This window comes from Galeopterus variegatus, unplaced genomic scaffold, assembly GCF_000696425.1.
Source record: "Galeopterus variegatus unplaced genomic scaffold, G_variegatus-3.0.2 Scaffold1922, whole genome shotgun sequence".
In the NCBI taxonomy this organism is placed as follows: domain Eukaryota; kingdom Metazoa; phylum Chordata; class Mammalia; order Dermoptera; family Cynocephalidae; genus Galeopterus; species Galeopterus variegatus.
In genome coordinates this window covers 153,053-177,089 of record NW_007728033.1, presented here as the reverse complement: position 1 = coordinate 177,089, position 24,037 = coordinate 153,053, and the positions used below count along the sequence as shown (strand labels likewise).

At 39.2% G+C, this 24,037-nt stretch overlaps 1 protein-coding gene across 1 annotated transcript in view; it reads left to right on the top strand.

Annotated features, from left to right (window-relative positions):
• The window catches only part of SORCS3 (sortilin-related VPS10 domain containing receptor 3), a 160,476-nt gene that overhangs the window by 110,625 nt on the left and 25,814 nt on the right, over positions 1-24,037 (top strand). Inside the window, exons 12-15 of the mRNA XM_008579610.1 lie at positions 5,593-5,706; positions 8,849-9,020; positions 11,359-11,545; positions 16,996-17,129. Of these exons, the coding sequence (XP_008577832.1) occupies positions 5,593-5,706; positions 8,849-9,020; positions 11,359-11,545; positions 16,996-17,129 (607 nt within the window). The remainder of the gene's footprint in view (positions 1-5,592; positions 5,707-8,848; positions 9,021-11,358; positions 11,546-16,995; positions 17,130-24,037) is intronic.

Genomic DNA, 24,037 nt, shown 5'->3' with positions numbered 1-24,037 from the left:
GCCAAATCAGGGCACGTTCATTTAACAAGTCCAGGCAAAATTTAAGTCTCAGAGACAGCAGAGAGAGGGTATAGCCTAGTTTACTCAGTTTGGGGGGAATGCAGACTGGGGAGGTTGGTTAAAGATCTTCAGACTGGTGCAACAGTTTGAGGAGTACAACCTGGATTTACAAAGGGAAGGTATTTTTCACCTATGTCCTTTCTCATCTTGAAGAGAGGAGATTTTATAGATTCTCAGAAGCATTTATTTGGAGAATGCCATTGACTTTCACAACTTTTACCAGAGTGGATATCAATAATAAGTATGAATTTTGCATAAATATTGATGTTTCAACTTAAGAGCCTCATAAATCCCCCAGCCTCAAGCTCACTTTACAGAATCAGTTTGCGGCAAACTCCATCATAGCGCTGGTGAGAGGCCAGGAACAAATCCTCTCTGAGAATTAAGGTTGTCAGACACTAGTGGGTAATCAGAAAAGGAGCCTGCTCTGAAGCCATACGAGGGCTCCTAGGAAGAAATAATGCTCCCAGAGACCCAGATACATTTGTTCAGTGAGAAACCAGGTTGGATCAGAAGTTATACAAGGTAATTCTTTTTTCTTATTTCATTCACCCAACCGCTCACTCAACAATAGATTTCACTGAACACCACCATGTACCAGGTGATGTACCAAGTCTTTTAGATAATTATTTTGTATAATCATTGCAACCAATTTCTGGAATTTTTAACCAACAGCTATGCTTATTGAAGTTGACTTAAAAACAAGAAGACAATTTCAAATACTCAGAGTCTGTTACTATTATCATTTCATAGATGAAGAAATGGAGAAAGAGAGGTTAAGAAATTCACTTGAGAAAAGAATATTCTGACTCCAGAGTTCTGAGTCTTAGTATGTCTTAGTGGTTACCGTTCATGTCTGGTACTGTGCCAGATCCACAGAGCAAGTTTATTAAGTAGTGATGTAGAAGACAGAAGGGAAGAGATTTAGGGGTGCAATAGCACATGAATCCAGGTGTGTCTAAAATCCATTCAACCTTTAGTATTCTGCATATGGAGCACAAGCAAGCTTTTTTTTTTCTATAGTAGACAAGTCAAAGTATAAACAAGACAAACAATGTATAAATAAGAGTTATTGCACCAACAGAAGGCATAACAGAAAATAATAAAGAATATAATTAAGTGCTGAATTTTATGGTTAAGAACTATGCTGTCCATTATAGTAGCCACTAGTCACATGTGGTTATATAAAATGAAATAAAGTAAAAAATGCAGTTCCTTAGTTGCACTAATTAGTGGCCAATATATCGGACTGTATAGATAGAAAATATTTTCATGGTTGTAGCAAGTTCTATTGTACGTTATTGGTTCTGACTGTATATGCTAGAAACGGTCAGAACAAGGAGATCACTGAGGGCTGTAGCAATCATGGAAGGCTTCCTGTAGGAATGGTAATGGAACTTCTGCTGCTGAGTAAGTCGAGGAAAACAGGCAGTATTTCATAGAAACAGACAAGGGACTGACATATATTTTCATGGTTGTAGCAAGTTCTATTGTACGTTATTGGTTCTGACTGTATATGCTAGAAATGGTCAGAACAAGGAGATCACTGAGGGCTGTAGCAATCATGGAAGGCTTCCTGTAGGAATGGTGATGGAACTTCTGCTGCTTAGTAAGTCGAGGAAAACAGGCAGTATTTCATAGAAACAGACAAGGGACTGACATAAAGAGAACAGATACGTGAGAAGGTTGTTGGTGAGTAGAAAGATAAGGCAGATGGATAGAGCAATACCTGAGGGATGACTGTTGGGTTTTCCAAACAATTTCTGAAACTGTCCATCTTTCTCTATGACTGTATTTAGACTTATGCCTTAACTAAATGATGGTGGGGTTAATTATTAATCACTGTTGTTGCTGCTGTTGTGGCTGCTTCTGTTTGCTGAGTTCTCACTCTGTGCTGCCTGATCCCAAACTCACCACGCTGTTCTGCTTCCTACAGTGGGGCAGAGGCACCTGTAGAACACTAGTCCTGGAATCTCAGCTGCCAGATAGAAGGACAGAGCCCTGCAGCTTGTCCAGAAGAGACCATGACTGCTTGGTTGGCTCCAAGAGTCTCAGAATGTCATTCCTGGGGACCTGGAGGCCCTCTCTGATGATTAACTTGGTACTCCATTGGATTGTGCTAATACTGAACAGGGATCAGGAGTCTCAGTTATCATCTTTGTCTGCTGCTCTCAGCTGTGTATAATCTAGCAAGTTATTTCTCTTTGCTTTTCCTTTCTACTCTACCAGCTATAGACCCAAGGAATACAAGTACCCCTTCCTACTCTGACATGCAGAGGCTTTTTGATTTTTGAACTGTCCTGGCTATTCCTCCTTTAGAATCAAATGCTTTTCCCTGAATGGGAGTTGGAAGACAGATGAATTCCTGGTAATGAACAGGTTTTCCCCCAAACTTTTAGAAATTCTAAAGCTTTCATAGTCAAGAAAGATACAGAGGTGACTTATTCCTTGAAGGAAACTGCTTGTGTGTTTGTGGAATCCGTGGCAGAATATTTCCTGAGGCAAATCAAGCTTTCTGGTGTATTCTGTGCAAACTTCACAATTCAAAAGAAAAACACCTTTCCCCAGGATGCTGGAACAGCAGCTGGAGCTGCTTGTTTGTCTAAATCATGCAGACTTTGGAGCTGGGAGGGAGGCTGGGCAGTATGAAAGATTTTAATATACATTTAGCGAAAATTAATGAAGAAGTCCACAGCTTGGAGGCAGCCAGTTTCTGCTAATGTTGTTAAATATTAATGAGGTGTTTCTACTCTTCGGGGCAAAGCAGCATGCCTCATGCACCTTTTTAAAATTACTGCATTGCTAACGGGTAACAGAGCTGAGCAGAACTGCTAAAGATGATTCCAGTTAGCAAGAGCATTAAAACATTTCTCTCCTTCCTAAAGCTGCTAAAGAGAACAACCTTCCTTCACAGATTACCAATATATCCTAGAGTTAGTAGGACATTCAACAGATTTACCTCATAAGGCAATAGTGGGATTTTCTAGAAGTAATGCAGACACATCATAGCCCAATATTTCTACAGATAAATAATGCTTAAAAATGAGATATTTAGGGGCGTGCTGGTAAATATTTAATTACTGGCCCTCTGGGAACAAATAACTAAATAAGACCTTATTAGTACTATTTGCTGATTGTTGTACATATTCCCACTGTGAAATATTTTATGCTACCAACATGCCATCAGTGAATACAGAATTGAAAAGAGGTAGGTAATGCATGAGATTATACAATATTCCCACCATACAATTACATGAATGTAAATAACCTCAAGAGCATAGATAATATAATAATATTTATATATAATATATAATAAAATGCAGTAACTAGGAATTTACATGTTCGGAGTATTTATTACATTTTAAATATAATTTATGTAATTTAAATTTCATAAATTTAATCTTTAGTAAAAGCTTTGTTTAACAACCATCAATTAGCTTGCAAAATTTCTAAAATTTTAAGAAACAGCTCTAATGGGCTATTACAAGCTAGTACAACACCAAGTCCCTATGAACTGTCAGGCTGGGAGATCTCCAATAGTTGATCAGAAGGCTTGGCAAAAAATTTACTTTGCAAAACTGTCTCTTTTTCCTTCCTTTCTTCCAGTTTCATTTAAACATGGCCATATCAAAGCTGGTCTTGAGTTCCCCCTCTCCATGTAGTGATCCATGACTCTAGCTCTGCTCTTCACATGTATCTGTTCAGCACTAAGGGATACTCTCTGTGGTCCACACTGGAGCATCAATTATGGGCTCTCAGTCTTCCTGCAGAGATAGATGCAATACAATGGGATAATTAGTGCTATTGCTTTTTAATGCAATTGGAATATTCATTCACTCAATAAATATTTATTCAACACCTGCAATATCTTACATATTGTTCTAGACTCTTATAGTGGAAAAAAAAAAAGATCCCTGCTCTTTTGTAGCCTCTATTTATGGTTTCCAACATGTTATGGCCCCAAAGATTTTGTCTGGGGAATCAGGGATGGCCTCATTTGACCTCGATATTAAAGACTAATAAGTAGGAAACTACCAAACACCAGAAGGGTAGAGTGCTTCAAGACCAGGGCATAACAAATAAAAGATAAAGAGGATTGGAAGGGTTGGCTTAGGAGTGCTCATTCATGGGTTTGGTGGAGGAACACGGGCGAGAATGTGGGGTGGGACCAAACTGGGCAGATAATGTACAAACAGATGATCTCACTAATCAGTTGGTACTTCTTAATTGTACTGTTTAGTGCTTGGCTTCGTACCATGTTCTATTCTTTGATTGAGTTTGGGATGTGTTGTCTTTCTCACCCCAAATCTGAAAACGCCTTGAGTACAGAGAGAGTCACACTTCTTTTAGAGGGCAGGGCTCGTATTAAGTGATAAATAAGTGTGGAATGGAATTTTTAGTCCTATCTTCTTTCCATTCCTATTCCATTTACTCAGATAATTTGCCTCTGTTTTCATTAGACTTTCACAAAATCTGGCTCAGAGAATATGGGAGCAGAAAAAGAAAGGAGGGGTGGGGGTTGAGAGAGCAGCTTCCTTTACTGTTTTATGTTTCATGAACACTCAGTGGATCAGTATTCAAATGGCCAGACTTTGCTGCCCAGTCTGTGGTTCTCAGCAAACACTTGATGCTTAACTTGGAAGCATGAGTTCTTCTGCCAAGTGAAGCCACCCTCAGTGACCTCTGGTTGGTTACAGGAGCAATAATCTCTTTTACCTACTTTATTGCTCCTCTTCTGCTTTGACATTTACACACCTGGGAGTCTTATGAAACTCTAAGATTTAAGGAAACAGCATTTGGACTTCAGATAGGAACCTTTCTCCCATACACTGATCTGTTTCTTCCTCATATTGCCATAGGGAGAAAAGGGGAAAGGAACCATACCTATCTTTCCTTCTTCAATTTATTATGTCTACAATTTTACAAAAACTTAAAAGAGCTAAAGTTTAGTTTCATTCTATTTTTAGAGAAATAGGAGTCTGTGTTTTATGTAGTCAGAAAAAATTTGAATGGCTGTATGTGTAAATATGAATGCACGTGCATATATGTGTTTGAGAAAGGGTGAGTTTGCGGAAAAATGAAAGTAAAATCTATTAAGTCGATTTTGGAGAAACACATATTGAATTATTACACAGAGATGCCTCTTGACCTTTAAATTCATTCTCTTGGTTGTCATGTACTTATTTCAGTAATTCTACTGTGACTCAAAATATACTTTTAAACTTATAGCATCCCCCACACCCACCTCCAAGCCAGTGTACCTGCCACATTATTTATATCCATACTTTTTTAAACCTAGAGTTTCCATTTCATAATTCACTATTTTTTCTATAGACTAGACTGCAAATGACATAGGATTATTTCTAAGTCTAAACATCTGTTTTCAAAGTATTTGCCCTCACTGGGGATATTTGAAGCAATGGGTAGTGACTTTTTGGGTGACAAAAGGAACATGTGTATGTTTGTGTATGTCTGTGGGTAATTAGGCATTTTTACCTGTATAGCATTATGCAATATTTATTTTCCTGACAGTGACTATGGCTATGAGAGACATGGGGAGAGCCAGTGTGTCCCAGCTTTCTGGTACAATCCAGCATCCCCATCAAAGGACTGCAGCCTTGGTCAAAGCTACTTTAACAGCACTGGGTAAGTGCAGCACCTGGAGAAACTCAGCTGGCTGTTCTCCTGTTTCCCTGAATTGGAATCAAAGGGAATGCAATGCTATTGAAGAAGATGGAGTGTGGATAGAGTTTGTTTCTGACAAGGGGCTTCTGAGGGAAACAGGAGTTCTTTAGCTCACCTTTTTTTGGAAGAGATTTCTGATCACCCAGATTTCAATACCTTTAGCCATTTACCTCTGACAGATCCTAGTTATTGTTTTGGTTAGAACTTCTCTTCTGGAAAGAGACACTGCCTTATTTCTTGTGCCTCGAGTGAAGTAAATTAGTACAAGTGGTGTGCAGATATCACAGTGCTTTCTAGTGATAGAGGAATGAAGCTTTCAAACACAGATGCTGAAAACTTTAAGTGAAAATTCAAAAGTCCCATCCTAGGAAATTTTGGAATAAGAAGGTCAAGGCGTACTTTCACTAATTCCCTTATTATGGGTGTGTTTCTCTTTTTGCTCACTTATGAATTATTCTCTCAAATACTTTAAAAAGTTTTCTTGCAGATTTGTTGTCTTGTCCTTTCCTTTGCTGCATCAGAAACCCAGAACAGATTTGGCAAGTGGATGGGTGGTCTAAGACTGTGCTTCTCAAATTTTGATGTGGCTATGTGTCATCTGATGATCTTGTTAAAATGCAGCTTCTGATTTGGGAGATCAGGTGTGGGGTTGAGATTCTTCCTTTCTAACAAGCTCCTGTGTGATGTTGATGTTGTTAGTTCCTGGACCACTCTTTGAGTAGCAATGGACTAAGGTGTCTTGAAATCCAGTCTCGACTCTTCCAGCAGATCTTCTGCCATCTCAGCCAAGATACTCACCTTCTTGGTACTTTTACAACTGTTTATGACATAGTGATAGGTACTATCTACCCAACTGATGTCTATGGAGGTAAAACAAACATGATGAAAGAAGTGTGTTGAATGGTCTGAGCTATTTTGAAAAACATGAAGTTTTTAGCCATAAATTTGGTTCTGGAAGGACTATTCCTGGAGCCTGGGCTGGGGCTTAAGGAACTTTGATGTTATTCTATTGTAGAAGTCTGGTTTAGGGGCTTAAGCCATGTGAACTGCAGATCCAACAGCAGGTACTTAAAGAGATGTGGTGTTAGAGAGCAAAGTTCTAGGAAATTTGAGGAAGGGGAAAATGACGGGCACAAGTGATCAGCTGGGCCACCAAATTCCCAGCCAGAGTATACCCTGGATGTAATTGAAAAAGAATTGCATTAGGACATCTCATATGCTCACGAGGCATGTGTAGGTGAACCCAATTTTAAGCAACTTATTAGTATCAAAGTGACAAAATAGCCAACTAAATGAATCAGGAAGATGAAGGGGAAAGGCTATTCATGTTTTTCTCAAAGGATTCACTAAAGATGTGTACAAATACCTCCAGGTTGCTTGAATATTGGCTTATACGAGGGAACTTCAAAAAGTCCTTGGAAAGATTCATATTACCTTTCTATTACATTTCTCTATGAACTTTTTGAAATATGCTTGTGTCACACATCATCAACCAGCTTGAGTTGGCCAATTGAGGTTGAAGAGGAAGAGTAGATGGTATCGAGTTTGCATTAGGGCGTGGTACCCACTGAAGTATCTATCATAAGTGAAAAACAAAATATCTTGTGGCTCAAGGTCAGAAAGTATAAATTGATTTAAAAAGTTTTATTATCTGGAGCAGTGATGATCAAAAGTATTATAATATGAGCCACATGTGTAATTGTAAATTTTCTAGTAGCCACACTAAAAACGTTTTTAAAAGATGAATTAATTTTAGTAACATATTTTATTTAACCCAGTATATCCAAAATATTATCATTTCAACATGCCACACTAACCACATTTCAGGTGCTCAACAGCCACATGTGGAAAGTGGCTACCATATCGGACAGCACAGCTCTAGACCCACTACGAGCTCAACTGGCAATTATAAATGATGTGTACCTACAAGAAAATATAGGGTAATGTCATCTGAGGCAAAAACTACATACAACACTTGCTTAACATCCCTCGATGATCTCTGGATGGAGGTGTAGGGCAGGTTGTTCAGCAGTGGGAGGACCCAGGTATCGTGGAGGACCAATATCACCCAACAAGAATTTGGATTTCTCTGCTTTTGAGGCCACCAGAAGAGGCAATATGGATGGATTGGTTAATTATTCCTGACATAGAGGGTAAAAGAAGACAAGATGTCATAGTGATGATGATGATTGCAATGGTAATGGTGGTGGTGGTACATTTATTTTATGTGGTTTGATCAGAACATTGAGTTCAGCAGAGGCTTGCAGATGGTGATGTGCCTGGAAATAATGTCTGTCATACAGGTGAGAGTTGTAGGCAAGCTCCTGGCTTGACTTACATGTCAAGGGAGGTAACATGACACTGCTGTACACAATGATACTGTTGTCACAGAAGGTCACAGTGCTTTGTCAGGAGGTTTCCCCATGCTAACCTCTTCTGTAAGATGTTTTTATCTCAATGGGATTGATAGAAGTTTCAAACTTGTGCTTCTCATCTGGCATTGAAGTTGAGTGGGAAATGAAATATTAGCAAGGAGAGAAATGTGCTATAAAATAGACCCATGGCTCTAGAGTAAGGGCTATAAGATATTAGGGAAAGAAATTATGTCTTAGGGATGGAGAGAAGTCAGGAAGAGGCCTCCTGATTAATCAGTTAGAAGTCTGACGTTCTAGCTGCTTTCTGGCACAGGGGAAGTTGGAAGTGGCTTTCTGGAAGTAGAATCAGGCCCCTGCCTCATAGAGATAAGTGCCTGCTTCTCCTGCCTCCCTAGTCCAATATTCTGCCTCCTCCTCGGTTGCTTGTGATTGGGCATTGATTTTTTCTTGGCTGGTTTAGACACTGATCCGATCCGTGGCTCACCAGGTAGGATCGATAATAATGTTTAAGGAGCTGCTCTTCCTGAGATGGAGGGATAGCAGCTCCTCAGCATTTGTTTAGCTTCCTATATAGCTGTCTTCTTTGAGACTTGGATTTAGGGGCAGCTGTGGAAAGTATCTGTTCTGCTATTGCTGTCTTACACACTCTAATGAATGCACGTGCATGCATGCGCACACACACGCTCTGGACACAAACCACACCACTGTCATTTATCAATTCTCCCCAGGTACCGGCGGATTGTGTCCAACAACTGCACAGATGGGCTGAGGGAGAAGTACACTGCCAAGGCCCAGATGTGCCCCGGAAAAGCCCCTCGGGGCCTCCACGTGGTGACAACCGATGGGCGCCTGGTGGCAGAGCAGGGACACAATGCAACCTTCATCATCCTCATGGAGGAGGTGGGTGCCCACTGAGGCCTCAGAGGTCAGAATTCACACGCAAGCCATTCTTTCTTCCCAGAGAGGGAAGAAAAGAGAGATCTTGTGTTCCCACAGGCCCCTGCACCAAAGTCAATGGTGAGAAGCTGAGACTTCTGGGGAGAAGGCAGACAGCGTGGAAGAGGTTTGGGGTGCTTAGAAACCCTCCTCTCTTCATCCTGCAGTGAAGACCCAGTCCACAGTGGGGGCCTCCTGGCATCTGGGGCATGCTGATCTGGATATATTTATTCTTCAGGGTTTCCCTTTAGGGTCTGCTTTGCTGAAGGAATGTTTAGCAGCATGAGATCATAAACTGTAAACTTTGCTAGAAGAAGGAAATTCCAATTTTATTTGTTTCATTTAAGAGCTTCTTTTGCGTTATTCTAACCCTTAACCCCACTAATTAGAAAAGCACACAAAGCTTTTAAAAGGTCTTGAAAGTATGAGTGTGAGGTTGGAGAAAGATTATTGAGCTCCTTCTAAGCTTATCTTGATAAAGAATGTTATATTAGCTGTTTTTCCATCAGCTAGCTGCTCCATGAGTTCACTTTTTAGTATCTTCTGTTATCTGGGCAGTAAAATCAGACTGCATACCTTCATTCCAGGATGGAAGTAGCTCCATCGTCTGCTTCTTGCTCCCTGTGCAAGCTTTTTCATTTCTTCCCAAACCAGGGATGTTTCAGGCACTTCTTGCTGAAGTGGTGGAGCAAGAAGGCTTGCCTGATTGACAAAGCCCTCTAAATTTATATGCAAATTGCTCTGTGCTCTGGAGATCTTGGAGGGAGAGCAAAGCAGGCCAGGAGTTTTTATTCACAAGTAGCAGCACTTCAGAAACCTTTCACGTCAGTACCACACTGGACAGGATGGTGAAGATTCCTTACTCTGGGTTGACAGATTCCTCAGCTGTTACCTATACCAGATACTTAAATTAGAGGACTTTAAGATTGAGAGGAGGTCATTATCACATTTCCACTAGGGAGTTTCCAGGATGAGAGCTCTAAAAACCTTCTCTTGAATGGATGTGAAAAGCTGCGATCTTATCCATTTGAATTGCCTCCAGTTCATTTCCACTTTAATTTATATTCATAAACTCGGAGGTAGTTGACATTGTGTGGGGGCAAGAGAGCACTGATCAATATTTCATTCACATCTGGGTTGCCATGGGGGAAGAGATGGAAAGTGAAACTGTGATCAATGCACATTCACTGGGCGGAAGGATTGGCTCATAATTCCAAAATGATGTATTTCTCTCTTTATTACATCATCTATATTACTCATATACTATATTCCTCATCTCTTTCACATGAGGTCTTTGTTTTGGGGTCAAGTTCATTGTATTTATCCAAGGTGTTGGCCCAATATAGTGGGGAGTGGTGAGAGGAGGGTGAGAAGGATGAAGTTCAGCATCAACCTTTAAGAAGCTAAGGATTGGCTAGTGTGGTAAGATGCACCCACCTGGACCACTGGGTCACATCAGCAGGCAGAACCAAGGGGGCTCTTGACCTTCCAAGAGGCAGAGATATCTGTGAGCTGAGGTGGCCAGAAGCGACTTCAGGGCTTAGGTAGGTTTAGGGAAGCCCCAAAACAAGAGAACAGAGATATAATTTTGGATGATATACAATATTCACCTGTAAAATAGGAATGCCTATCCCACCTCATATTGTTATTTTGAAGATGGCATTATATAATATTTATTAAGTGGTTAGCATAGTTCTTGGAACATTATAATAAATGATCAAAAATAGAAAAAAATATTTAATTATCGCCTAGTAGTTGAGAGCATCAGAAGTGAAATCAGACAGTTTGGCTCCAAAACTTGAGTCTGCCACTACTGGCTATGACACTTTGGTCTAAATACTTAATTTATTTTTACAAATGGAGGCGGTGATACTTTCTACAGTATGAGCTGTGAGGAGATTGATTTCTTGGCACTGATAAGAAACTCTGTAACTGTTTGCTGTTTCTACTATGATACAGTAGAAGAATTAAAACATGTGTGAGGGAGTCAAGGAGTCAAGGAAGTCCTTGGCTTCCCTGCTTCAGAGCTTCACAGAGGCTCCACCTTACCCACTATTGCCAGTGTCACTCCAATGCAGGCTGCCCTGAGCTTGGGCACACAGGGACGATAGGTCCACAGTGCCTGCCTGTGGTGCCCAGTGGATATCAGATGGGAGTCTGATTGTGTTGAGTGTGTTCCAGCCCCCTGGGAAAGACTGTAGGTCCTCAGAGGGTGATTCTGAAGCCACAAGAGAAAGCATCAGATAAGAGTCAGACTCAACCACGTGAATGGACTCAGGCCAACTGCTATTCCCTCTTGCAGGGAGATCTCCAAAGGACAAACATCCAGCTTGACTTTGGGGATGGAATTGCTGTGTCCTACGCTAATTTCAGCCCCATCGAGGACGGCATCAAGCACGTGTATAAGAGTGCAGGGATCTTCCAGGTGACAGCCTATGCAGAGAACAACCTTGGCTCAGATACGGCGTTCCTCTTCCTGCATGTGGTTTGTAAGTGGCATGAGCCAGCCCCTTTTTCCCCCTCTTTCAGTGGGCAGCTCCCTTTGTCCAGACTTTCTGAAATTTATGCTGAGGCTGGGTTCAGAATGACTACTATGGTGCCCAGATCCAAAGACTGAGATGTGTACGAGTTCATCTGTGTTCCAGAGTTTCATAATAGTGAAGTAGATTAATTATTTTGAAAGTTTGGATGATGTATTACTAACTGGCCCCTCCTTTTTGGTGCCTCTCTGCTCTAATGTAAGTGCACACACAGACACACATTCAGGCCAAAGTGCCTTCCCTTTGCTTTGGAGAATCCTGAAAATATAAGGATTGGAAACCCCTCTGGTTGACGGTCTCAGGTTCATTTTCAGGCTATTATGAGTGGAGATGGCACAAATCAAATAAACTATTAGAAGGGCTAAAGAAGGATTAGAGAAACACGTTTAGGTTTTTTTAAATGTAGAATTGAATACACACAAAAGTTAATTCTGACATCCAAGGTTACTGAAAGTTCATTTTGTTGTAAACAATTCCAAGAATGTGCCAGATTTTTTTGTTGTTGTTGTCCTAGAATCTATTTCATTGCTATTGGCTGTTGCTTGGCACAAACCAAAACAACAGCTGAAGTTCCAAATATTTCATTTGTGCTGGATGCATTTTGTGTATTAGGTGTCCTGGGACTTGACTCTCATAAACTGAAACTTAAATATTCCGGGTTTTAGAATGTTGGATCAAGGAAATATTGTTTTGGGGCTGGAATTAGTTTTCCACACCTCTGTCAGTGATACTCATGGGTCTAGGGACTTCTATAATTTTTACATATATACCCCACAGTGGTGTTCAGGTGATACGCTACATATCAACAGTGATAGGGGAGGAGGCCTGGGTATAGATCAGTTATGTCTCTAAAAATGCCAGTCTACATGACCATGAGATGAATGATTTCTTCCTTAGGTCTTCTAAACTCTGGCTTTAAATGATGTAATTCTGACTGCTACCTGTCCTCACAGGGCTCTTGCAACAGTAAATAGGAAACACAAATAAAACATGCAATTATTCATTAATTTATTCAACAAATGTTTGTTGAGTTCTTAACATGTGCAAAGCACTCTGCTAGATACTGGGGAGGTTGCAATGAAGATATGGTCCTGCTCTTGCCAAGTTCACATTCTGGTGGGGAAGCGGAGGTGCTGCTGAAAATGGGCCCAAAATAGGCAAAATGGTGATAACCACACCATACCACACCAACTATGATCATGGTGTGCCAGAAGCACCTGGTCAGAAACCCAAGTGGGTAACGCTCAAGGCATTGCTGAGCCCAGGCTTTAAAGCAAGGGAGAACTGTGTTTGAATTCTGATAATATCTTATTATTGAATATATAATATTGATCAACTTTCTTAGCCTGTATAAACATGATTTCTCATCTTTATTACTTAGCTTATAGGGAGGCTGTGAGGATCAAATTAGATAATGTGTATGTGCATCAGAGGTCCCCCAAGACCACCTCCAAGTTTGGTCATTCATGAGGAGGGCTCACAGGACTCAGCACACAGTTCCACTCATGACTATGATTTATTACAGTGAAAGGATACAAAGTGGAGTTGCAGAGGGAAGAGTCTCAGGGGCAAAGTCTGGGGGAAACCAGGCACAAGCTTTCAAGAGTTCTCTGCCCGTGGAGTCACACAGGACATGTTAATTCCTCCAGCAATGAGTTGTAACAAGTGCAAAGGGCTGTCTACCAGAGAACTCATTAGAGTCTCAGTGACCTTAGTTCTTACTGGGGGCTGATCATGTAGGCACACTCTGCCTGGTACATACCAAAACTCCAAATGCCCAGCAGAAAGTGAGTGTTTGGAATAAACCTTATTGTTTACAAAAACAGTTTAGGCAGAGTGAACTACTCTTATCAGTGAACTGTTGACTAGGAACACTCCCAGAGCTAAGTTCCCAGACACCAGCCAACGGCCAACCTTGCATGCAGACCTGGCTAAGGATAACAATTTCAGATCTATGTTAACATTTTTCTGCAATGTGCAGAATGCTGCTTAGCACCCAGCTTGGCACATGATGAATGTTACCTGTTATTATAGTAATTACTGAGTACTTTCTATTAACTTTCTGCCTGACAGTTTTGCAGCAAAGTGCTGCGTTTATAAATGAAGACAAAGAAAAGAAAAAAAGAACCTTATATTCTTATATCCCAAGGACCTATCATACCCACGTTCCCGATTCTGCCAAGAGTGGGCTTTGCCTGCAGGGCACAAAGACTAATGTATCTTAGTGGCAAAATCACAACAGCAAGGAACAGGTTTATGCTGTGGGTTATGTGCATGAAGGAGGAAATGTTCCTTGAAACTTTTATCGTGCTCATAATTCCCTCCAAATCAATCATAGCTGCATTTACCAGACAGTTATTATAGTGGAAACTGCTCTTGGCCTTACCTTGGGCCATTAGCTAACAAAAGTCGTTGTTAGCTGCCCATAATAACCAATCTCGCACAGATTATTAGATTTTTATCAAAAGGGGCACTATTTGACAGTGAGGACTTCAGGAGTTTGTATGTTTTCTCCTGAATCCCTTCAGCTCTCTTCTCTTCTCACTGAGCCATGGTTTGTTTCCACATTGAAGGCTCAGGATCTTTGCCCTAAAAAGCTACTGCATGGGGTTCTTTTCTAAGACGATTTTAAACCAAACATGCTCAGCCTGAAGCTGGAATAAATGTGACCACGTTTGATGATGTTTTAATTTGTGGAAGCCCCGTCCCTTTTGTGTTCGGCATGAGTTTATGGAGAAGGAGATGTCCTTTTACCTTCCCGGGCATCACAGTACCTGACAGTGTCAGCCCTGGCTGAGCCAAGGTTTCCGAGTGACAGGAAGCTGAGAAGAATTTCCAGGGCCACAAAGTGTAGCTGCATCACCGCTTAACTGTGGGGTGGCTTGGGGAATGGGCTTCATGCCGTTTGGGGGACGGCGGCAAGAACAGAAGTAATGACTCTGAGGGTAAAGAGGCCTGCTTTCCCAGCAGGGGAAGAATAAGAGATCTGAATATGGAGACAGAGAAAGAGTCTGCGGTGTTCATGTGAGAAACAAGGGGTCTCATCTCCCTCCCAGGATCCCGTCCCACAGCCTCTTTCTCTTCCCCAAAGATGAGTAAGACACAAACAGTAAAAAGACCTATCTCCTAGGGGCTGGCCCGGTGGCGCACTGCTACAATGCGCCGCTTGGGAGCATGGCGGCGCTCCCGCCAAGGGTTCGGATCCCACATACAGACCGGCCGCTCACGGGAGCAACACCGAGGGTTGTGATCCTGTTGCTGGTCCCGGTCCGGTATGGGCGTGACACTGAGGGTTGCGATCCGTTGCCGGTCACAAAAAAAGACAAAAAAGGAAAAAAAAAAAAGACCTATCTCCTAAACATGAGAAATAAAGCAATGAAGTAGCCATTGTTTTCTCACACTATTTTTTTTTTACTTTCATCAGAATCCAACCATACAAAAATAATAATACTGTGTCCTAAAAGTTACTTATTTTTAAGTAATTTGAATTAAGTAAATTATTTGAAATAAGTAAATTTCCAGCCAGATGTGTATCTCAAGAGACAGGGTTGAAATTATTTGCTGGAAGAAATCTTGAAGTGCATATGTCTGGGCTGAAGGCAGAGAGCTATAGGCAGAGCATTTTCAGGCTATAGATACATAGATTCCTGTACACTTTTTGATTGTTCAGGAAAGTACAATCTGGCCTGGCTGGTCTCCCCGCCCAAATAGTAGTCCCAGTCCAAACACTTTTTCCCCCATTATAAAATTACCTATCATACAGAATATGCCCATTGAGATTCAGGAGAATACCCATTGTCCTCAGAGGGACATTATAGACAAAAATAGTGACGGGGGGGGGCAGTGGTAGAAATAGTGCCAACCTGTAATAAATTATATGGTACTTTGAACAACCACACAGCACTTTCACATGTTCTTATTACTAAGGCAGTAAGTAATTTTTAGGACAGGGTAATATTCTGCATAGGACTGAGGCTCTGCATGATAGAAGAAAACATCATAGAGCTAAATTTGTGCCAGAGGTGAAATAAGAAGTATCCATCTGTTTTCTTCCCTTTAAACTGAGTTGTCTCCAAAATTACCAAGGATGCAAATAGTGAAGTCTAGATGGCCTGAAAAATGTCCTACCTATGAGGACATCTCAAGGTCTCCAGACTAAAGAGATGTCCTTGCTACAGCTGTGGCTTAAGACCTTCATATGGAATTCTCTTTAGTCACCTGTACTCATCAAATTGATAACAGTGGAAACTGGGAAAATATGCTCCAACATGGGGTGGACATATAATTAAAATATTTTCATTGGATTTGGTTAAGTAGGAAGAATTTAAGGAAGGGAAAGAATGAGGGAGGAAGAAAAGGAAGAAAGAGAAAAAGGAATGGAAGGGAGAAAAGAGGGAGGGAGGAAGGGAAAAGGAAGGGGTGGGGGTGAGGGAGAAAAATCCCAAAGACTTTAACAAAAAATTCTACCCCCCCACCCAAATGCAACACTGACACATTAACACTTTTTCATCAGCAGTTTCCTCTTCTCATTTTCTTTGGAAATGAATTCAGTTAAAATTCTCACTTATCATGCTGTGGGTGTGTTCATGTTTCTGTCTCTTTTACTTGCTAGTTTAGAATGTGATGCTGCTTGTACCAGTTTTCTGGGGGAAAAAAAGAGAAGTTTAGTCACTTTTTTGCAAGCAGCTTTTTTGTTATTTGGAAACCTGGCATTTGTTTCTCCTTTGATTTAGAGAGATGTGCTTTTCCCTCTTTGTAAAGTGGCCTTGCCAGCTCCTGAATGACACCCACTGCGCACTACAGATGAGGAGGCACAATGGCCAATTGTTGAAGAGGATGGAAACCAATTAACAATTGAGGATAGTGCAGGAGCCATCCAAACAATGCACTGACCCCACATCACAATACAGGCTAATCATCAGAAAGGAAATACACTGCTGTTTATCTTCCTATTTATTGGCTAAATGTCTAGTAAACTAGCTTTGTCCTTGGATTGGAGGTTCATAAGCATTCATGGTTGGGCTTATCAGATGCAGATTAAGTTCAGATGTCACTCAAAAACTCTGAAACCTAATTTGAGTTCCCTGTGATAGCGGATGCTTCATTTCTAGGATACACACACCTCCCAACGTTTATGAGTTTGTGATCTTTGCTTTATTACAGGGGACGGTGATAGGAATTAAGGTTAAGAATCTGGAGGTGTAATAAAGTTTGACCACTTATTCCAGGAATGTAAACTTCTAGGATACACACACCTCCCAACGTTTATGAGTTTGTGATCTTTGCTTTATTACAGGGGATGGTGATAGGAATTAAGGTTAAGAATCTGGAGGTGTAATAAAGTTTGACCACTTATTCCAGGAATGTAAACACTGATATCGGTTTTCCTGTTCCCTTAGGTCCCGTGGAGCATGTTCATCTCCGAGTTCCATTTGTCACCATAAGAAATAAGGAGGTCAACATCAGTGCAGTCGTGTGGCCCAGTCAGATGGGGACCCTTACCTATTTCTGGTGGTTCGGCAATAGTACGAAGGTCTGGTGCTTACTTATCAGTGTCAAATTAGATCTATCCTGAATGCTCCTATTCTCCAGCTTCTTTGTTGATGTTGGGGACACTGGGGCTGCAGGCAATGGGAGATACTTAATGAAGCTATGAACTGTGGTATTAAAACATACCTTCCCACACCAAATTCATTACTTTAATAGGGAAAGTTAAAATAATCCTAAGGAAGAAAGAGTATTTTGAGAAACTATACAAATCTGCATGCTCTTGCTCCTGGGATCAATATTTCTAAAATTTCATTTGCTCCATTTTGTTTTAACCCCGGCCTTTCCACTCACTAGTTACACAATATCAAGGAAGCTATTTAGCATCTCTGAAATTAAGTCACCCCACCTGTCCAGTGTGAACTAGATATCTAAAGGTAGGCTTGTGAAAATTAATTTGGATAACACATGTAGACAACTCTTAGCAACACCTTTCAGGTGTCCTAGACATGCTAGCATTCTTCCTAAGCAAGGTACTAAGGTTGCCTCAAAGAAAGGAGGTTCCTTAAAGAAAGGAAATGAATGGGCCAAACTCCGGACTTTCCAGATACTCCCTACTCCCAGCAACTGGTGACAGTGATGCTTGTGTTAAGAATGACCACAATTGTATGACAGAAGCTAGGAACAATTGAGCTGAGAGTTCCTCAATTTAATTAATGTTCTTAATGTTCTTCTGTATTTCTGGTTATTTTTATTTATCTATTTTTGGTATTTTCTTTTTTTATTGGTTATGAATATTCATGAGATACAAACCTGATTGTCGTACCTCGTGCTCAAGATGTGAAGGCCAGATCCATACTGGCAGCATGCCCATTACCACAAATTACGTTTGTACCCCGTGTTATTTTTAACTTTATTTTTTACGGCAGTTTTAGGTTCACAGCAAAAGAACCTAAAACTTTTGAGAAGAAGGTACAGAGATTTCTCATACGTCCACTGTCCCCACACATGCACAGCCTCCCCCATTATCAACATCCCCACCAGAGTGGAACAGAGTCATATTAGGCTTCACTCTTGGTGTTGTGTAGTCCATGGGTTTGGACAAGACAAATGTATATAATGACATGTACCATGATAGTATCAAACAGAACAGTTTTACTGCCCTAAAATTCCTCTGTGCTTCACTTGTTTTTCCCTCTCTCCCCACATTCCTGGCAACTACAGATCTTGTTACTGTCTCTACAGTTTTGCCTTTTCCAGAATGTCATGTAGTTGGAATCATATAGTATGCAGACTTTTCAGATTGGCTTTCTTCATGTAGTAATATGCATTTAAGTTTCCTTCATGTCTTTTATGGCTTGATAGCTCATTTCTCTTTCGTGCCAAATAATATCCCATTGTCTGAATGTACCACAGTTTATTTATCCATTCACTCACTGAAGAATATCTTGGTTGCTTCCAAGTTTTGGCAATTATGAATAAAGCGGCTATAAACAACCATATGGAAGGTTTTGTGTGGACATAAGTTTTCAACTTCTTTGTATAAATACCAAGAGCATGATTGCTAGATTATATGGTAATAGATGTTTGGTTTTAAAAGAAACCACCAAGCTGTCTTTCAAAGTGGTTGGACAATTTTGCATTCCCACCAGCAACAAATGAGAGTTCCTGTTGCTCCACATCTTTGCCAGTAGTTGGTGGCATCGTGTTCTGTATTTTGGCCATTACAATAGGTATGTAGTGGTATCTCGTTGTTGTTTGAATTTACATTTCCTTGATGACATATCATGTGGAGCATTTTTTCATATGCTTATTTGCCAGCTGTATACCATCTTTGATTAGGTGCCTATTGAGGTCTTTTGCCCATTTTTAAATTGGGTTGTTCTTTTTCTTGTTGTTGAGTTTTAAGAGTTCTTTGTATATTTTGGATAACAATTCTGTATCACATATGTCTTTTGCAAATATTTTCTCCCAGTCTGCAGCTTATCTTTTTATTCTCTTGACAGTGTCTTTTTTAGGCAACTTTTAATTTTAATGAAGTCCACCTTATCAATTCTTATTTTTTTTTTCTCTGTATATCATGCCTTTGGGGTTGTATCTAAAATGTCATTGCTGTATCCAAGTCATCTAAGTTTTCTACTGTATTATCTTCTAGAAGTTATATAGTTTTGTGTTTTAAATTTAGGTCTATTATCCATTTTGAGATTTTTTTTTTGAATGATGTAAGGTCTGTGCCTAGATTTCTTTTTTTTTTGCATGTGGATGTCTAGTTGTTACAGCCCCATTTCTTAAAAAGACTGTCTTTGCTGTATTGCATTACTTTTGCTTCTTTGTCAAGTATCAGTTGACTACATTTTTGTGGGTCTATGTCTGGGCTTTCTATTGTTTCATCGGTCCATTTGCCTGTTCTTTCCCCAATATGGTACTGTATTGATTACTGTAGATTTTTAATAGGACTTGAATTTGGGTTGAGTTAGTCTTTAACTTTGTTCTTCTCCTTCAGTATTGTATTGACTATTCTGGTTCTGTTGCCTTTCTATATAAACTCTAGAATCAATTTTTCAATAACTGCAAAATTACTTGGTGGTATTTTCATTGAGACTGAATTGAATCTATAGTTGGAAAGAACTGACATCTTGACAATATTGAGTTTTCCTATCCATGAACACAGACTATCTCCCTATTTATTTATTCTTTGATTTCTTTCACCAGAGTTTTGTAGTTTTCCTAACAGATCTTGTACCTATTTTCTTAGGTTTATTCCTAAGTATTTCACTTTTGGTGGTGCTAATGCAAATGATACTACTTTTTAAATTCAAATTCCACTTGTTCATTGCTGGTATATAGAAAAGTGATCAACTTTTGCATATTAACCTTGTATCTTGTAACCTTGCTATAATCACTTATTAGGTCCAGGAATTTTTGTTGTTGTTGTTGATTCTTTTGGATTTTCTACATAGACTATCATGTCATCTGTGAACAAATATAGTTTTACTTCTTATTTCCCAATCAGTACAACTTATATTCATTTTCTTATCCTGTTGCATTAGCTAGGACTTCTAGTATGATGTTGAAAAGAAGTGGAGAAAGGGACATCCTTTCCTTGTCTCTGATCTTAGTGGGAAAGTTTCAAGTTTCACAGCATTAAGTATAAAGTTAGCTTTAGGGATTTTATTGACATCGTTTAACTATTTGAGGAAGCTTCTCTATTTCTAGTTAACTGAGCGTTTTTATAATAAATGGGCATTGGATTTTGTCAAAGGCTTTTTCTGCATCTGTTGTTATGATCATGTTATTTCTTTTTTAGCCTGTTGATGTGATAGATTACATTAATTGATTTTTAAACGTTGAGCCAGCCTTATACACTGGAATACATTCTGATATTGGTCATGGTATATAATCCTTTTTATGCAAGGTTGGATTCAATTTGCTAATATTTCGTGGATGATTTTTGTATGTTTGTTCAAGAGAGATACTGGTCCTTAGTTTTCTTTTCTGGTAGTATCTTCAGCTTGTCTTGGTATTAGGGTGATGCTGGCCTCATAAACTGAGTTAAGAAGTATTCCCTCCTCTTTTACATTCTGAAAAAGACTGGGCAATTGGCATATTTTTTTCTTAAATGTTTGGTGGAATTCACTTGGAAAATCATCTGGGCCTGGTGCTTTCTGTTCTGCAACGTTATTAATTACTGATTTGATTTCTTTAACAGATAAAGGCCTATTTGGATTTTCTGTTTCATCTTGTGTGAGTTTTGTCAGATTATGTCTTTCAAAGAATTGATCCACTTCATCTAACTTATTAAATTTGTGGGCATAGAATTGTTCATTTTATTTCTTTATTATCCTTTTAATATCCATGGAATCTGTAGTGATACCCTCTCTTTCAATTCTGACATTAGTAATTTGTGTTCCTTCTCTTTTTTCTCAGTTAGTCTGGCTAGAGGCTTATCAATTCTACTGATTTTTTTCATAGAACCAGCTTTTGGTGTCATGGATTTCTCTATTGATTTTCTGTTTTCAATTTTATTGATTTCTGTTCTAATTTTTATTGTTTCTTTATTCTGCTTACTTTAGATTTAATTTCTTTTTCTTTTTCTTGTTTTCTTTTGCATAGATGACTGATTTTAGATCTTTCTTCTTTTCCAGTACTCATATACATATTCAATGCTATAAATTTTCCTTTACTGCCTTTTCTGCATTCAACCTATTTCGTTAAGTTGTGTTTTTACTTTCATTTAGTTCAAAATACTTTTAAATTTCTTTTTAGATCTCTTCTTTGACAGATGTGTTATTTAGAGGGGTGTTGTTTAATCTCCATATACTTTTGAATTTTCCAGTTATCTTCCTCATATTGATTTGTAGTTTAATTCCACGTGATCTAAGAGCAGACATTTTATGATTTCTATACTTTTACACTTTTTAAAGAGTGTTTTATGGCCGAGAATGTGACCTGTTGTGGTAAAAATATTCCAGGTGGGCTTGAGAAGAATGTGTATTCTCCTATTTTTTGATGAAGTCATCTACAGGTGTAATTCCAGCTGATTGATGGCGTTGTTGAGCTCACCTGTACCTTTACTGATTTTCTCTCTGTTCTTAGTATACCACTTATACTTTTTTTCTTAAAACATTTTTTTAGTGGTTGCCCTAGAATTTGCTATGTATACTTACAACTAATTGAAGCCCATTTTAAATAACTCTAAACCACTCCATGGATAGTGTGGCTGCTTTATAAAAACAAAGTAATCATAATTCCTCCCTTTTGCCTCCTGTATCAGTACTGTCATTCATTTCCCTTATGTATAAGCATACCTAAGATATATATATGTATGCGTGTTTGTGCATGTGTGTGTGTATACACACACACACACACACATATATAAGCATACATAATCAAGTACAGTGTTGCTATAATTATTTTGAACACACTGTTATCTGCTAGGTCAATTAAAAATAAGAAAAATAAGTTTTTTATTTTACCCTCACTTATTTCTTCTTCAGTGATCTTCCTTTTTTTATGTGGTTCAAAGTTTCTGAACTGTATTATTTTCCTTCCCTCTGAAGAATTTCTTTTAATAATTTTTGCAAGGTAGGTCTACTAGCAACAAATTCTCTCAAGTTTTGTTTTTCTGAGGAAGTCTTTTATTTCCCTTCACTTTTGAAGGATAATTTTGCAAGGTACAGACTTCTAGACTTGGTGGGTTATTTTCTCAACACTTTAAATATGCGAGTCCATTTTCTTCTTGCTTGCATAGTCTCTGAGGAGAAGTTAGATGTAATTCTTAGCTTTTCTCCTTTCCAGGTAAAGTGTTTGTTCCCTCTGCCTTCTTCCAGGATTTTTCCTTTATTTTTGATTTTCCACAGTTTGAAAAGCACATGCCTAGTTGTAAGCTTTTTTTTTTTATTGCAGAGATTTTATTTAGGCATTAGTTACAAATGTTGAAAAAGACAATAGAAATAAACACACGAATTTGGAAAGCTATAGAACAGGGCATAAGGCATCCTGAATTTCAAGTGTCCATTTATTAAAAGCCAGGCAAATAAAGAATACCTACAAACATAAATGAGGATATTTCACAAGAACACCAAAAACGACAGCCTTTTCAAACCTAGGCAACATATTGAACAAAACTGGTGATGAAAATAATGTTTAATTAGCTTATCGCTTTTAAAATTGCAAAAAGCAGAAATGCAAAAACCAATTAATAAAAGGAAAAGATTAGTTTTTAGTAGCCTAGTCCAGAGACAGACAAAAGTATCTATCATGGTGTCTACAGGATCAACCATACAGAATTGTCTCACGAAAGACCATTAAATGAAGTTGCTGTGCTCAGGATAGCAGGCTACTGGGGCATTAATAAAGACTCCACAAAGATTCTAGTTGTAAGCTTTTAGCGTTTATCCCATTCGGTCTTCTCTGAGCTTCCTGTGTCTGTGGTTTGGTATCTGACATTACTTTGGAGAGTTTCTCAGTTATTATTGTTTCAGTTATTTCTTCTGTTCTTTTCTTTCTTCTCCCACTTATATTTACATTTCATGTTTCTGTTCTTTTCTTTCTTCTCCCACTTATATTTACATTTCATGTATTTATACCTTTTGTAGTGGTCCCACATTCTTGGATATTCTGTTCTGTTTTTTTTTTTTTTTTTCATTTTTGTTCTCTTTGCTTTTCAGTTTGAGGGTTACTACTGAGATATGTTTAAGCTTGATGATTCTTTCCTGAGTTATGTCCTGTCTACTAATAAGCTCATCAAAGGCATTCTTTATTTCTGGTACAGTGTTTTTGATTTCTAGCATTTATTTTTGGTTCTTTCTTAGGATTTCCATCTCTAAGCTCACATTGCCCATCTGTTCTTGCACGTTGTCTACTTCATTCATTAGAGCCCTTGGCATATTAATAGTAGCTGTTTTAAATTCCCAGACCAGATAATTCCAACATCCCCACCATATCTGTCTCTGATGCTTGCTCTGTCTCTTCAAATTGTGCTTTTTGCCTTTTATTATGCCTTGAAATTTTTATTGATAGGTGGACTTGATGTACTGAGTACAAGAAATGGCTGTATATAGGCCTTCAGTAATGTGGTGGTAAGGTATAGGGGGAGTAAAAGCTTTCTATAGACCTATTATTAGGACTTAGTCTTTTAGTGAGCTTCTGGACTATGCACTTCAAAGGTGTTTCTCAATCCCTTCCCACCCCTCCCCCCTAAGTGAGATAGGGTTGACTAGAGTGGGCTGCAGGTGGATATTTCCATTCCTCTACATGGAAAGGTACAGTGGAATTGAGTTTGATATTTTCCTTCCCCCAGGTCAGTTAGACTATGATAAATCCCAGCAGGTTAAGCTCTGATTTACTAGATTTTTTTCTGAGGGCAGACCTTGTTTAAAAGAATAGAATGAGGGCCGGCCCGGTGGCGGCACTCCCGCCGAGGGTTCGGATCCCACATACAGACCGGCCGCT